Raw genomic sequence first — 14,409 nt, 5'->3', positions numbered from 1 at the left:
CTCAGGACAATCTTTAATGCATGCTAATAATGTACATAACCTTAAATCTTTTAATTTAGTGTGCACATTTGTCTGTGTGAGCATTTTAGATCCCCTAAAACTGGGGTTACAGTTGTGAGCTGTTGTGTGGGTGCTGGGAATTGAACCCCAGTCCTCTGGAAGAGCAGCCAGTGCTCTTAACTACTGAATCATCTCTCCAGCCCCAGCACACAGCCTTTTAAGTAATACTTTTTTTTTTTGTGGTTGTGAGTCTAGCCTTTAACAGCCGAACCATCTCTATAGTTCTAAATAATCCCTCCCCCCTTTTTTTAAATTATGAGTTTTATGAGTTTTTTTTTTTTTTTTTTTTTTCCCGAGACAGGGTTTCTCTGTGGCTTTGGAGGCTGACTTGGAACTAGCTCTTGTAGACAAGGCTGGTCTCGAACTCATAGGGATCTGCCTGCCTCTGCCTCCTGAGCGCTGGGATTAAATGTGTGCGCCACCACCTGGCAACACTTTTCTGATTGTGTTTCTGTTCTGTCAATGTTCTAGGTTTCAAACTCCAAAGCTGAGAAGAGATGAGCTGCAGTGAGGAGTGGTACACAGGAGATATTCTTACAGGGAACAGTAAATAAGGAAGGGGGGCAGTCAAAGTTTCAAAAGCGTTTGCTCTTCACCTGCAAGTGTATGTTATCTAGTTCTTCCAACCCTGGACTTGTCTCTCCCCAGGCCTCTTGTAGCTCACTTGTGCACCAAATTCCTTTGGGATGCCATGCTACTTTTTTATCCAAAGCAGAGCCCAGACCTCCGAAGTGAGCCTGATGAGGTCCCTGTCTTTCTCTTCCCATTTCTTTTTGTTACGTTCAAATTGTCACCTACCACAAACTTTCCCATCATCACACTTGCCCCCCCCTTTTTTGTAGTTCTTTCAGCTTGTAAATCTTCTTTCTTCTTCCTTGAGGACACCCAAGAAGGTATGAATGGACTCTGAAATTCAGCCCACACATTCTTGTTCTCTAGTGCATCTTGACTTGGTCAGCCTCTGTCTACAAAAGCCAGTGGCATTTCAGGGGAGGCCTTTAAGGTTTCAGCTGCCTCTCCTCATCAACAGCGAAGTAAATGTGGCAATAGAAAAAGCACAGGGTAGCTGGCTGCAAGATGTAAGAAAAGATGCAGAAGGTTTTTCCCCCCAAGTCTTGAATGGTACAAAAATGCCCAGCATAAGGAAGAAGATGGAGTGTAAAAGGAAGGATAGGACATGGATCCCGAAAGGGAGCTGAAGAACTGAGAATGGGTAGATAAATAATCAAGAGTCAGGATGAGAAATGACTTGTAGAGGATTTTGGATTCTCACTAGAAGTCAATGGGAATCTTAGGTGTGTCTAAGCAATGGGGTGACATATGCAGACCTGTGCTCCATGGATATGTGGAGACAGGATTATGGTGATGGCTATGGTGCAGGGTGAAGAATGAGTTTAGTGGATCTTGGAGCTGTAGTGGAGGATGGTGTGAAGCAGGAAGACTTCATAGAAGGCTGTTTCAGGAGCTCAAATGAGGGATGATGGAGAGCCAGTGGAGGAGGTGAGGAGTGGACATCATCCAGAGAGCTTTAGGGATGGGGAAAGCATTGACGCCGCCGAGCTGGATTGCGAGGTGGGTTGTGGTGGCATCTCCCCGTTCCTGGGATGGGGATACTAGCAAGAGCATTTGGATGTACTGTGGGATGGTGCATTTATTTTGGGTGTTTTGAATTGGGGATCTCCGTGGAATTATCATATAGAGAAAGCTGGCTAATGCATAGATGTCATGGGAGATCTACACTGTAAGCCGGGCGTGGGTCTGTGCTTGAGGATTTAGAAAGTTGTGGATTTCTGAATGTTTGAGTCTCTCATTGCAGGGTAAGGAAGAACAATTGCTGTTATACAGAATGCTGACATTTACCCACCAAACTGTGCCAAGAGTCACAGCACTGATCATCAACCAACAGTTCAGATCTGGTTTGTGGAAAATTTATGAGAAACATTTAGTGGTATCAAGCAGAGGTTTTTTTTTTTTGTTTTGTTTTGTTTTGTTTTGTTTTTCTGTTTTGGAAGTCTGGGTGTGAGATTGTCCTCCTGTGCTATTCTAAATGACACAATATTGATTAGTTGTTTTGTGCTTTTTGCACTCATTGAAAGAGGACCCTGGGACCATGTTGAGCCTCCTTGTCTTAGACTCAAGCATGTTTATCTTAAGTGTCCTCCTAGACTCTTTGTCCTGGGCACACTGGCCCCTTGTCCCTGTAAAAGGCAGGAAGAGAAAAGCAAACAACTAAGAATATTAGAAACATTATGCCCTTGCAAACAACTAGAAGTTAAATATTTCCAACACAGGCTATAGTTGTTTATCCTATGGTTAAAGATCCTTGTAGTGGGAAGGAGAAGGTAAAAGTTCATCCATGGAGAAGACCTTTTGCCTCCAACCCTTGCTACTCATTAATTTACTTTTGTTTGCTCTGTGGTACTCTAGTAACTTCTGCTAGTCGTTGTAAGTACCCAGTTTGGTTATCAATCTGCTTGTTACTTATTCTGTATAATTCTCCAGACAAACAATTATCTTATGTAAATATTATGTTAAACTTATGAGATAGACATTATTAATAATCCCAGTTTACAGGCAAGGAGATGCTGATACAGGTAGGATCAATAAAATGCTCGAGCCATACAATATCCAAACCTAGTCAGACAAATTAGGAGAATACTTCCAGAGGGAAGGAGGGGTAATAGGGTCAATACCACAGGCAAGGAGAGTAAAATAAAAATGGAAATACTCTCACAGGGCTTGGCAAATCAAAAAACAAAACTGACCTTGGAGTGGAGACATTCCAGGGATTGGTGCAATAGAGGCCAGTGTATGGATGGGTTAAGGAAGGACCAGGAGGCAGAAATTGGAGTACCTTTTACTGCCTACTATTCTGAGATTGACCTACAAGTTATGGGAGAAAGAGAAAGCTAGGGACACTTGAGTTAAGAAAAAACAAAACAAAACAACAACAACAAAAACAATACAAAACCAGTAAATGTTGGAGAGAGCTGAGGGGACACTCAGTAAAGTGGTATTCTTCTAGAGTACAAGAGAACACCATCCAGACGTGTGTTAGAGGGCTGGGGACCAAAGTTGTTTCCTAGTTATATAGACAAAGGAAAGGGAGGCGGGAACAATGGCAAGTGTCTAAGAATTGGCAGTGTGGCATGTTCTCTGTAAGTCATCTTCTGAGACAGGGAGGTGAGAATGTGACGACTTCATTGTGAAGAGCTGGGCAGAACTTGGTGTGAAGAGCAAGGAGGAGGGTTGCAGAGAACTGAAGGCAGGGCCAACGAGGGACAGAGGGACACGCAGGGTGACTGGGCCGAATTGAAAGGGTTGAGTTTGGAGACCTTGAGCTTGCAGTGCGTGAGGACATGTGCTTCTCTCTGGAGGTGTTCAGCAGCTTTAAGGATGGCAAGACTCACAATGAGTCTTTGCTCAGCAGGTGTAATCAAAGAAGCATTGCTGTAGATTTGGGTCCTCAAACCTGATGGACACTGCAATCACCTAGGGAAAGTTATAAAGGAATTTATGTCATGTCTCATCATCACTTATGACTTATCTGGTCTGTGTTGTGGACTGAGCTTGGGGATATTTTTATGAACTCCTTGGGTGATCCTTTAATGCAGCCAAGGTTGAAAATTGTTGTTCCCATAATTTGTCTTTTTTAATCCTGAAGCACATTTGGGATGTATGTTATCAGAAGACAGTCGCAAACTGTAGGATCCTAGTGGCTTATTTATTTCTTGCTTATATAATGCTGTAGATATAGGCTCTGCTCCCGAGCAGATGTTGTATTTATTGGATTCCTCAGGCACAGAGATACCAGAAGAGGAACATGGGAAATGCAATCCTGGCTCTTATTTGCTCTTACCTGGAAGTAATACTCCTCACCTCCATTAGATTTCAGTGATCAACTCTATTTGCTTGAACACACCAGTGCCAGAGAGGAAGAGAAGGCAATACATTGTCTAAGAACCCACCACCTAGAGCTCCTAATGCAAATGAGGATAGAAGGCTTCTGCATTCACTCTCACACACATGCACAGTGCTTCTTACCTGTTTATCTATGCTAGGTTAACTGAGGTGGGACGACTCCCCACACCCTCCCATGGGCTGTGGTCCTAGACTGAACAAGAAGGAGACAGCAAGATCCTACATTCCAAACAGCTGGACAAAACAGCCCTACAGACTACAGCTAGGATATCTGAATCTTCTTCGAATCCCCCAAGACAGCGCCCCTTACCAGCAGGAAGTAGTTTGGAAAGAACGACGCCCAAATTCCCAAATATTGTGTATAAATGTTTGTTTTCATTTAATTGGACTTTGTTATATAAAATTAAATAAAAAATACTCTATATGCAAAAAAAAAAAAAAAAAAAAAAAAAAAAAAGGAGACAGCAAGCTGAGCACATGCCCTCTGCCTCTTGACTGTCACGGGAACACACTGTAACCCGGCACCTCAAGCTTCTGATGCCTTGGCTTTCCTCGATGATGGACTGTATCCTCAGACTGTTAGCCAAAACAAACTTCTTCCTAAGTTGCCATTGTCAGGGCATTTTATCACAACAATGTGGAAAATAAGTTATACACATTTTAATAGCTATCAATTAACACAATTTATCTTCACAAAATCCTACTAAATAGGTCGGTCATGTTATGCTCATTTTTTTTTTCCATAAGGAGAAATTATTCTGGTTCTTATAAGCAGGAAAAGAAAGTCTGATTTCTAAGTCATCTGGGTGTGGGATCCAAACAATGAGTCTTTGCACTGTATTACTTGTCTAGTTTGCACTCCACTAACAGATTCTGAGCTTGTATAGTTGGGGTGGGGAAGGAGAGGTTTGAGGTCTAAATGTAAGTGTGAGGCCTGATGCATGCAAGAGAATAAATCAAAGTTTGTATCTTTCACTTTTAGTGGTCTAGAAGGAGCATGCAGTGAGACTTGGGGTGGGAGCAAATCAAAAGGATGGATGCTGTTGCTAAGGAGGCTGACCCTAGAGGACAGCGTGGAGAGGAACTTATGACCTCTTTCTCTTTTCTTTCCTATCCTTCCACCCAAGCCTCTCACTTAGTACCTGCAGATTTCACAGTACATGTGTATTGGGATAGCTCAGAAGACAGTAGAAAATAAGAGAAGAATCATTTCATTTCTATAGGGAGTGGTATTTGGGCCATTTGTACACAAGGACCCAAACATTGCCATTTCTAGAAAAGTGAAACATAATTACAGATACTGACTCTTGTGCTACATGAAACAAACAAACAAACAAAAACCTCCAGAGGAGGAATCCTTCATAAAAGAATTCTTTAGGGAACCAGGAGAGATTACAAATCATCAATACTCAATAAGTTAATTTTTACGGCTTTCCTTTTATGTTGCTTCTTATTAAATCAGAACACACCTACAGTTTACCCAGGTCATTCTGCTGATCCTAGAGGCAGCAGACACTGCTGGAGATCAGAACTCTTGGTCCTCACAGACAACACCTTTCTAATTACCATACCTCAAGACACAGTAGAAAAAAAAAAAAAAAGCACAAGTAGTTCTGCTTTGAAATGGAATTTTGGTCATAAAATAAACAAATAGAGAAGCCCTTTTGTGACATTGAAGCTTTTAAATTCCCAACTCTCTCACCTGTTCAGTCCTGTGGTTTGGTCACAACATATGGACACTGTCTTCAAAAACCTTTGAAAATGCTGTATTGGCATCTTGCTGCAGTCTGCCCACACACTCCTTAGGGCCAGTCAGCCCATATGCTGCTGCTTGCTGCTGCTGGTTAATTCCTTCCACAGCGATTTGATGGGGAGGTGCTGGAGTTGTTGCTAAGGGTTTCTCTTTCCCCTAGCTCTGAGTTATGGCAATAAAGATGGCTGAATATTGTTGACCATTGCCACAGGAATCCAAGATCAAGTTATTACTTACAAGGAGCCCCGATGATGGGCCAGGAAGCCTTAGGATAGTTCTTATGTCAAGCGCTCTGAAGTACTGGGTCCTCTTGAATGAGACACTTCATCCTTCCAGGTATCACCTTTGGCCTGAATAGGAATTTTAACTGAAAGATTAAGAAAAGTGTGTAACTGAATGCTTTGACATTTGCCCAGCTGTTTTTTTCCCACACAGTCGTTAAGATAAGGCAAAAGTTATAATGCTGTGCAGAAATTAAGGATTTAAAAAAAAAAGGAGCATGTCATTTTAATTAAATCTGTGCATGGAAATAAATGGGGACGTTCTACAGTGATTGTGTGACTGTGTCTTAATGGGATCCAAAAGAGTTTCCTCTTTGGGAAGTGTGAGCTAATACACCCACAGAGAAATGATTAGGAACGGAGATATTTATATTAGATGGGAAATGCTGGGAAGCTAAGACTTTAAATCAATACCCAGAGGCTAGATGTGGGCAGCTGAAGATGTGCAAGAGAGCATATAAACTGGAAATATTCCCTGATATTTCCTGTCAATGTTGATAATAGAATTACCGTACCATCCTAGAAATCCAGGACAGAAACCCATGCAATAGATACGTACATGTTTTTAAACATTAGGCCAATATATTCACCCCAGGCAATGGCTGATTAATCTGGGATCTTTTGAGTACAGGCCACTTAGGAAAACAGGGTTGGGGAGGAGAGTGAAGTGTATATTTAAGATTGAGGTTGTAGTGCTGGGTCTGGGTGTCAAGTCCTTATCATTATTTCTGTGGCCCAACCCCATGCATACCCTGTGAGCTGCAAGGAGGGATCTGTATTTCCTTAGGTGCAATACTGACTCCAGCCTTTGGCAAGCTAAGCACATAGACCCAATCTGTGCTGGTGTCCCTTGTTATTTAACTAAGGGCACCCCAGTGTATTGAAGGAGCATTCTAACTGTAGGGGGATTAACTTGCCTCCTCAGCAGGGCGCTGCTTCAGATGGAAGGCTGTAATAAACTTGTTATTCCACCAGATCTCGATCCCCCCCCCCCCCCCCCCCCCCCCCCTGCCCCCAGAAGGAACCTCTGCAGAACTAACATTTTTGCTTCCTGTCCACCTTTTAGGTTTTGCTCAGCTGTCCAAGCTCTGGGTGAACAGTGGAAATTTCAGAGAAGAGAAAAATTACCCTAGGGTTAAGTCTCGATTCCAGTGTTACAATTAACTTTCTGCCATAGGTGGACATATAAAGTAGGGGGAGAGCGAAGAGAGTCAGAGAGACAGAGAGAGGAAGGGATGGAGGGATGGAGGGAGGGAGAGAGAGAGAGAGAGAGAGAGAGAGAGAGAGAGAGAGAGAGAGAGAGAGAGAGAGAGAGATCACTTCAAAGGCCAGTGAGTGGTAAACAGGACCGGGTATTTCAGTCACGGGCTCCTGAGTAGTAAGTGGATGCGATCCCACCCTCATCCTCAGCTTGCCCTCTGTTTCAGGAATCTTAACCGGTGATCATTTCTACAAAAGTCACCTTGTCCCTGGCATAGCTTGATCACAGCAAAACAAGAAACACCCATTCAACTAAACTTTACCCTTTGCACTTGCTAGGGAGCCCCTTCTTCTTAGGCCCAGGTGGAGCTTCCTGATGGGAAGTTTCGGCTCTGCCCTTCTTTGTGGCTTGTGTTTCATGTTTAGCCAGAGGGCTTGTTACCAGAAGACGGTTAAACTCAGTCCTCAGCGTTCTTAGCACACTCCTTTAGGGATAAGGCTCTCAAATTTGCATGTCAAGAAGTTCTTATTGCATGTAGATGCTGCAGTCTGGAGGCCAAAACAATGCCTTTGATACAAGAATGTCCTGCTGCAGTTTGGGCTTCTCTTTCTTTCCATGTCTTCCCGCCCCGTTCTTACGTGTGCAATTTTCCCCTCCGTGTGGCTGTCCCTTGGGTTTGGACTGCTTCTAACAGTCCTACTCCAGTCCGGGTCCTGAACGTATGGGAGGGTGGCCTCTCCTCAGCCTTGCGCAGCTTCCTTCTCAGAGCTTGTACCATTTTTTCTACGCAAACGCTGCCAATTGCTATAGCTCTTGTTTGAATTATTCACTCTTTCATAGGACTCCTAGCGTCAAGCGAACTCTTTTCTGCAAGTTTGGATAGGGGTTCCAGCTCCCTGTTCTCCCCCTGCATTCAGGAGCCCTGGGGAAGATCCCCAGTCGCTTTGTAGGCGCTCTCGCGCGCCAAATCCAGCCTGGGGCGCAGGGCCATTCGGGACACCAGCTCTGCGCTCATACTCCATCTGGCTCCTGTTCCAGATAGTGGGGTTTCTTAGGGTGTCGAAAGCTCTGCGTTGAGGCTTCAGGCACTAGAACCCGGAGGGGGGCGGTAGCAGCGTCAGGTGGCTGCTCTGCGTCCCTGAGCGCCACCCAGTCACTTCCTATTCTGTGCGGCGCACAGCCTTGGGCTGGAGCTGGAGCCCTCCTGCACCTCGGCCCCAGGACCCGCGTCCACCAGAGCTGCTGGGGCTTGGGACGGCGGCGGGAGAAGCTGAGATGTGAAACCCCCACCCCACCCCGATTGTCATCGCCTTCTCTGATGCCTGTTTCTGCAAACAACAGCCCGCACCAGTCAGCGAGCACTTCTCTGGATCTTCGTGGAGAAAGGAGCAGCCACTGGGCGCTCGCAAAGCCAGGCAGAAGTTGGGCTGCCCTGGGCAGCTGTGAAACAGCTGCGTGAGAAGGGTGGGCTAGGAGACTAAGGGAGCGCAGCTAAGGAAGGGAAGCGGAGGTGCCCCTCGCTTTCTCCGAGATTTCGGAGTCGGGTTAGAGGGAGAAATGCTGAGCCCGCGTCCGGGCTCCTGCCTCCGCGGCAGCATCTTCAGCAGCAGCCTCAGCATCAGCACCGGCGGGACAGCGACAGCGGGGGCGGCGCAGGCGCACTGTGCCCGGCGGAGCCTGCAGTTCCCCAGCCCCGTGTGCGGCACCGCCACAGTCTGGGCAGCGGCGGCCGGGGGAGCGCTACTACCATGAACTGCCTGGTCCTCCTCCCCAGAGCTGCTCATCCGGGTCGGGCTGGAGACACAGTCAGGGGACCCCGCCGCCGCCGCCGCGCCCCCTTTTCTTTCGTCTCCATCTCCACCACCTTTTCCTCCTCTTCTTCTTCTTCCACCTTTTCTTCCTGCTTCCCCCCCTCCCCCGCCGCGGATCCTGGCCGCTGCTCTCCAAACCCAGGATGCCGGGGGGCAAGAGAGGGCTGGTGGCGCCGCAGAACACGTTTTTGGAGAACATCGTCAGGCGCTCCAGTGGTAAGGAGAGTTGCAGTTCAGAACATTCCCCACCTCCATCCCGACCACGGCGCCCCCATCCCGCCCATCCCATCCTTTTCCTAAGGGGGGAGGGGGCTGTAGGCAGTGGTACCTGGTGGCTTAGGGTGGGTGAGGGCCAGGAAGAAGGTGGTGGAGGGACACAAGTTGATCTGCCTCCTAAGAGATGTACCCCTTTCCACCTGTCCAGACCTCAGAGTAGGAACTAGGGAAGGGGGTGGGGTGGGTAAAGCGGGGGTTCATCAGAATAGGTTTGAATTGCACTTTAATGATGAATCTTTCCTTGTCCCATGGCTTCCCAAACAAGCTTCAAGCGCTGACCAAATTCTTAGAGCCAGTTTTTGGAGAAGCTTTCCTTTTAAGTTGGGAATGCCTGGGAAAAGTGGCTACTTCATCAATTTTAAGTCACTGGGCTAGCTTTGGGATCCACTGTGCACATATGAAAGTACCCCGTGTTAGGGCGAGCAGTCCGAGTTGAACCTAAAAAAGTCAGTTTTGGAACATGGGAAGTCAGTTACTAGGTTCAAATTTGTGTTTGTGTCAAAGTTTCACGTTTTTATTTTCTTCATCGTGTTTTGGTTTCTAGGCTACATGTCACCTATTTCCCTTGAGCAGGGGGGTGGAATCAAAGCCACAGTTTCTGTGCTTTTAATGCACCCGGGAAAGAGATTTGAACAGTGTCATTCTATCTTGCTCCTGCACAGCAAGGCTGTCCTGCCTCCCAAGTGTCTTTAAAATACTACCAGTTTGTGCTCGGTCTTCCATCTTTTGGATTGGAATGGCTATTTCACATTTAAGATCATACAGTTTTTATCTTCTGAGATCATACATCTTCTAGCTGTATTTTTTAAACCTCTTTTATATAATTTTAAGCTCTACGAGCAAACTGTATGGACCATCATGTAAGGGTTTCTCATCAGAATCCCTTCAAGGAGAAGTATGGAAAGGATGATTCTGCACCTGGAGTTGAGTGGGAAAGCAGTAGGACTGCTCTGTGCGGCTCCATGGTTCCTTGTTCTGACAATCATTCTTGGAAATTCTGTGTGTTTGGGGGGGGAGTGTTACATAGTTGACACGGTGTGGATCTTTTGTGTGGATGCTTAGCTGTGGATGAGAGGGGTCCACACAAATGATAATCAGACATAGAGATGTTGGCTCTAAGGTGGTAGATTAGATGACACCACTGCTTACATTGGCATCTCTTTGAAAACCGGGTTTACAAACCCGTCTTTGCAACTGTAGTAACCTAGGGAGTTTTCATTAAATGCCCATCTTGGGAGTTTGGTTTGGAGCTTTGTGACCCTTCTACTTTAGGTCAAAGTGTGATTCTGTACAAATCTAGGGCAACAGTAGCACATTTGGATAAAAAAAAAAAATAGCTTATAGTGCTGCATAGTCACTTTAATCCCTGTAATATTTTTAGCCATCCCAGTGTGAGGTTCATGTGTACTTTCAGTTTTTATGACAATATAAATTGAAATACAAATTTGTATGAATATAAATAAAAATATGAGTTCATAATGGCACAGAATGTCCATTGCCTTCTTTTATGAATATCTCACACAGGTCTAGACTACAGGGAGCATTGCTGTTAAAAAAATTCAATTGCTAGGGGGACTTTAGAGGTTATTGGAATCAGCTATTTACAGAGATATGGTGATTTTCTTTCAGATTTCTCTTCTTGAGTTGTTTCTACTTCTTACAGTTGTCCTTGCAAGAAGAGTTTTCAGGGAAGGCCTCAGAAAGCCACTCTCTTAGGTGACGAGAAAGACATCGAGAAGTCATGGGTTGAAGCCTATCATTGTAGTAACGAAGGTGGGACAACTTTCTCAGCTTGGAACTGTGGGAAGGTTTTAGAAAATGTTTCGGTCAGATGTGGCTTGGAATGGAGATTTATGTTGTGTGGCTCAGGATTGCCTGCTCTAGTTGCCTCTATCTTCTGTCACTCAATATATGAATAGTTTATCTTGTTTTACACCCTGGGATTAAAATGGTTTCCTAGCTTAGTGCTTCTTTTACTGGCTAACAAAGTGTGCCTGTGATTTACCTGTTTTGACATTTAAAGGCTCAATTTTCCATTGCCTATGGCTAACTTTGAATAGTATTAAGACACAAAACCTTGGGATTTTGTTGGGAATGTGTTATGTATTTGAGAATTATGGATGTCTATATGTAGCAGGTACCGCCAACCCTCAGCAAGCATCTCAGCTGAGAATTGCAGGATGTAATTGGTCTACACATTCATGTGGGAGGGCCCTCCAGTTGTCATTTCTACCTGATTTGGCAGAGAAGTTGAAAAATTCATCATCCTAAGAGATTGTTTAATTAAGAGTAACAGATAAAATTCCCTCTAGGATTCATAGATGGATCAGGTTTGTCATACTGAAGATTTAATCATTCACCAACTTAATAACATTGGGCATGAGCGACTGGCAGGGCTTCACGGGGGGATGGAAGTCAAGGAGGCGGCTTTCCCAGCCACTGATGAACTGAGGAGACAGAGGTTGACATTTTATACTGACCAGCTTTCCCTTCTTGTACTGTATCATTCTCTTTTGAAAAGCAGCTCTTGCACCGAAAGTCAGATAAACATATTTGTAGAAAGAGACTCAGACGACAGGAGAGCCTACAGACAAAACAGGTGGACAGACATCCACCCAGACATAAAGACAGACACAGGAGAGGCAAAAGGTAAATAATTCACAAAGACTGATGTAGAGATGGAGAGACAACCAAAAATACATACAGGTGGAGACAGAGACACACACAGACACTCAGACACACAGGCACACACGGGAAAGGAAGAGGAAGAGAAGGAGGGGGAGGAGATGGAGACACAGAGATAGATAGGAAGAGAGACACACAGGAACACACACACACACACACACACACACACACAGAGGGAGAGAGAGAGTGAGAAAAATGAGAATCAAGCATTTGATTGTCCATGGGTAGCTTGTGAATTGAGAGCTCAGGAAGTTAGGACTCTTATCAGACAACTTTCAGGTAATATAGTCCAAATGAGCAAAAAGGATGGCATATCAGCACGCAGTTTTTGAGCTGAGGATTTTTATAATCAAACTCTGAAGTCCTCAGCTGCAGTTTCTAGGGAAAAGTGCTACCTTGCATGCCTGAGTGGCCATATAGCTGTTTTACTCTCTGTTTCTCCCTGCTTCCCTTATTTAGTTGAGTGTTTTAAGCCAGCTTTGCAAGTTGTTACTGGTGACTATGTCCACAAAGAAAAACACTGTGAGCTGTTGTGTAGGATGTATACACACACATCTTATAACTAAGTCTCAAAATAGGAGCAGCAAGGAGTACACCCCTTTAGTTTTAAGATTAAAGACTTGGTAAAACAAATAAAAGGAAAAATGATAATTTATAACTTGTAAACACTGACAGCAAGTTATTTTCCCAAGAGTTTGTAAAGGTCAAAAGTATAAAGACAACAGGAGTATTCAGATAAACATTAAAAATGGATTTTTGATTTTGATTGACATATTTATAGGCTATGGTGTAGCATTTCAGTAACTGAGTAAAATGTGTAACGACCAGATCAAAGAAAATGGTGTACCTACCTCTTTGAACATTTATCATCATTTTGACTTAGAAATAATCCCACTGGCTGATTTGAAATATCAGATTGTCTACCATAGTGAAGTTTAAGTGTATATTTAGCTATTTGGATCAAAATAAGTTATCAAGAAGGGAGGGCTTAAGAATTGTGTGCAAGCTCATTACATCTGAACAGCACCACTGAGTAGGTATGGACCAAATCTGTGTTTGGCATCATCAGCACCTCCTTCTTCATTACATGGTCAATGTTCATGCGAGATATTTGCTAGTGCAAACCCAGCTGTAGAGAGATTTAAGCTTCATATGGAGTTAAATAACCGAGAGACTTTTACGTGGAATATTAGTTAGTCAAAAACATTGTATCAAAGCCCTCAATGTGCCCATCCCTGTAGGCAATGTATTTCACCCACATGCTCTCTCTCTCTCTCTCTCTCTCTCTCTCTCTCTCTCTCTCTCTCTCTCTCTCTTTCTCTCTCTCTCCGGATCCCTAATGAATAACCAGCAATGACTATTTTGGGTGAGAGAAAATTAAGTTTGCTATGTTTGAAAAATTATAAATTCAAGTCAATGCTTTTTGATGCGAAGTTATTCATTAATATAAGTACTATTCAAAATAAATTTTATTTTCATTTTGATGAAAAACGAGAAGTGTTGTTTTTCTCTTTGGGAGAAAAAGGACCCAGGAAAGAATTAAACAGTGAGAGTGTTACATGAGCAGCTCATCTTTTCAGAGGTCCTCGATAGCTTCAATTTTCCATTTTTATAGAGACAGTGGGCTGGGCAGGCTCTTCCTTTACTCTGCCACCTCTCCCTTGTAAAAAGAAAAATCCAAACTCATTTTCACACTGTAATTGGCATTTAGAAACATGGTGGTATTTTAAGAAACCCTCAGGTGAGGAAATAGTGATCTGGTATCAAAACAAAAAGGAAAAACAGCTTCATTATGACCCAACCTGGGAGGAACAGTGTAAGGCAGACAGTTTCTACTGGCCACGTCAGAAAGTTGTTGATATTTCTTTTCTTGAATGGCTTTCTGTAACATCCAAGACACTGTTCAGGAAATATTGACAAAACCACACATTGGTTTTGAAGTATTGGTTCACCCAAGTCTTACAATGCACCTCTTTAATGCTGAAAGTATCAGAGGTTGAAATTACACTCACCACTTCCTAAATTATATTGACGAATAACCAAGAGCATCATCTCACTTCTGAGCCTGCACCACATTACATAACGAGTGCTGTACACTGTCGGCTAAGGGCTGCTCCCCTCTGTACATGTTGCCTTCACTAGTGTCTATCTTTTGCTAGATTCCAAAAGTAGAGTGTATAAGAAATCCATTTACTTAAACCTCTTTCAGACAACCTTCTAAAAAAAAATTCCATTGCATTTTTAATGGAAGGCAGTAGTAATGGTTATTGTACCTGGTAATGACAGAGTGGATGCCCATGCATTAGCTTTAACATTTAGTCAACATTTGTCTTCTACTTTCACTGTGATGGTAACTGGGAGGGAGGACCAGTGCTTTCACACTCCCTGGAGTGAGTCTAGGCCTAGGTTGTGTGGACACCA

The 14,409-nt window shown here is 44.0% G+C and overlaps 1 protein-coding gene and 1 pseudogene across 1 annotated transcript in view; one reads left to right on the top strand and one right to left on the bottom strand.

Moving 5' to 3' along the window:
* The window catches only part of LOC127230759 (40S ribosomal protein S8-like), a 98,507-nt pseudogene extending 90,513 nt beyond the window's left edge, over positions 1–7,994 (bottom strand).
* Positions 7,995–8,398: 404 nt separating this feature from the next.
* The window catches only part of Kcnh5 (potassium voltage-gated channel subfamily H member 5), a 283,311-nt gene continuing 277,300 nt past the window's right edge, over positions 8,399–14,409 (top strand). Inside the window, exon 1 of the mRNA XM_051196001.1 lies at positions 8,399–9,243. Coding sequence (XP_051051958.1) covers positions 9,171–9,243 — 73 coding nt within the window. The 5' untranslated portion in view covers positions 8,399–9,170. The remainder of the gene's footprint in view (positions 9,244–14,409) is intronic.

The sequence above is a fragment of the Phodopus roborovskii genome, unplaced genomic scaffold (assembly GCF_943737965.1).
Source record: "Phodopus roborovskii unplaced genomic scaffold, PHOROB, whole genome shotgun sequence".
Taxonomy (NCBI): domain Eukaryota; kingdom Metazoa; phylum Chordata; class Mammalia; order Rodentia; family Cricetidae; genus Phodopus; species Phodopus roborovskii.
This window is presented reverse-complemented; position numbering and strand designations above follow the sequence as displayed.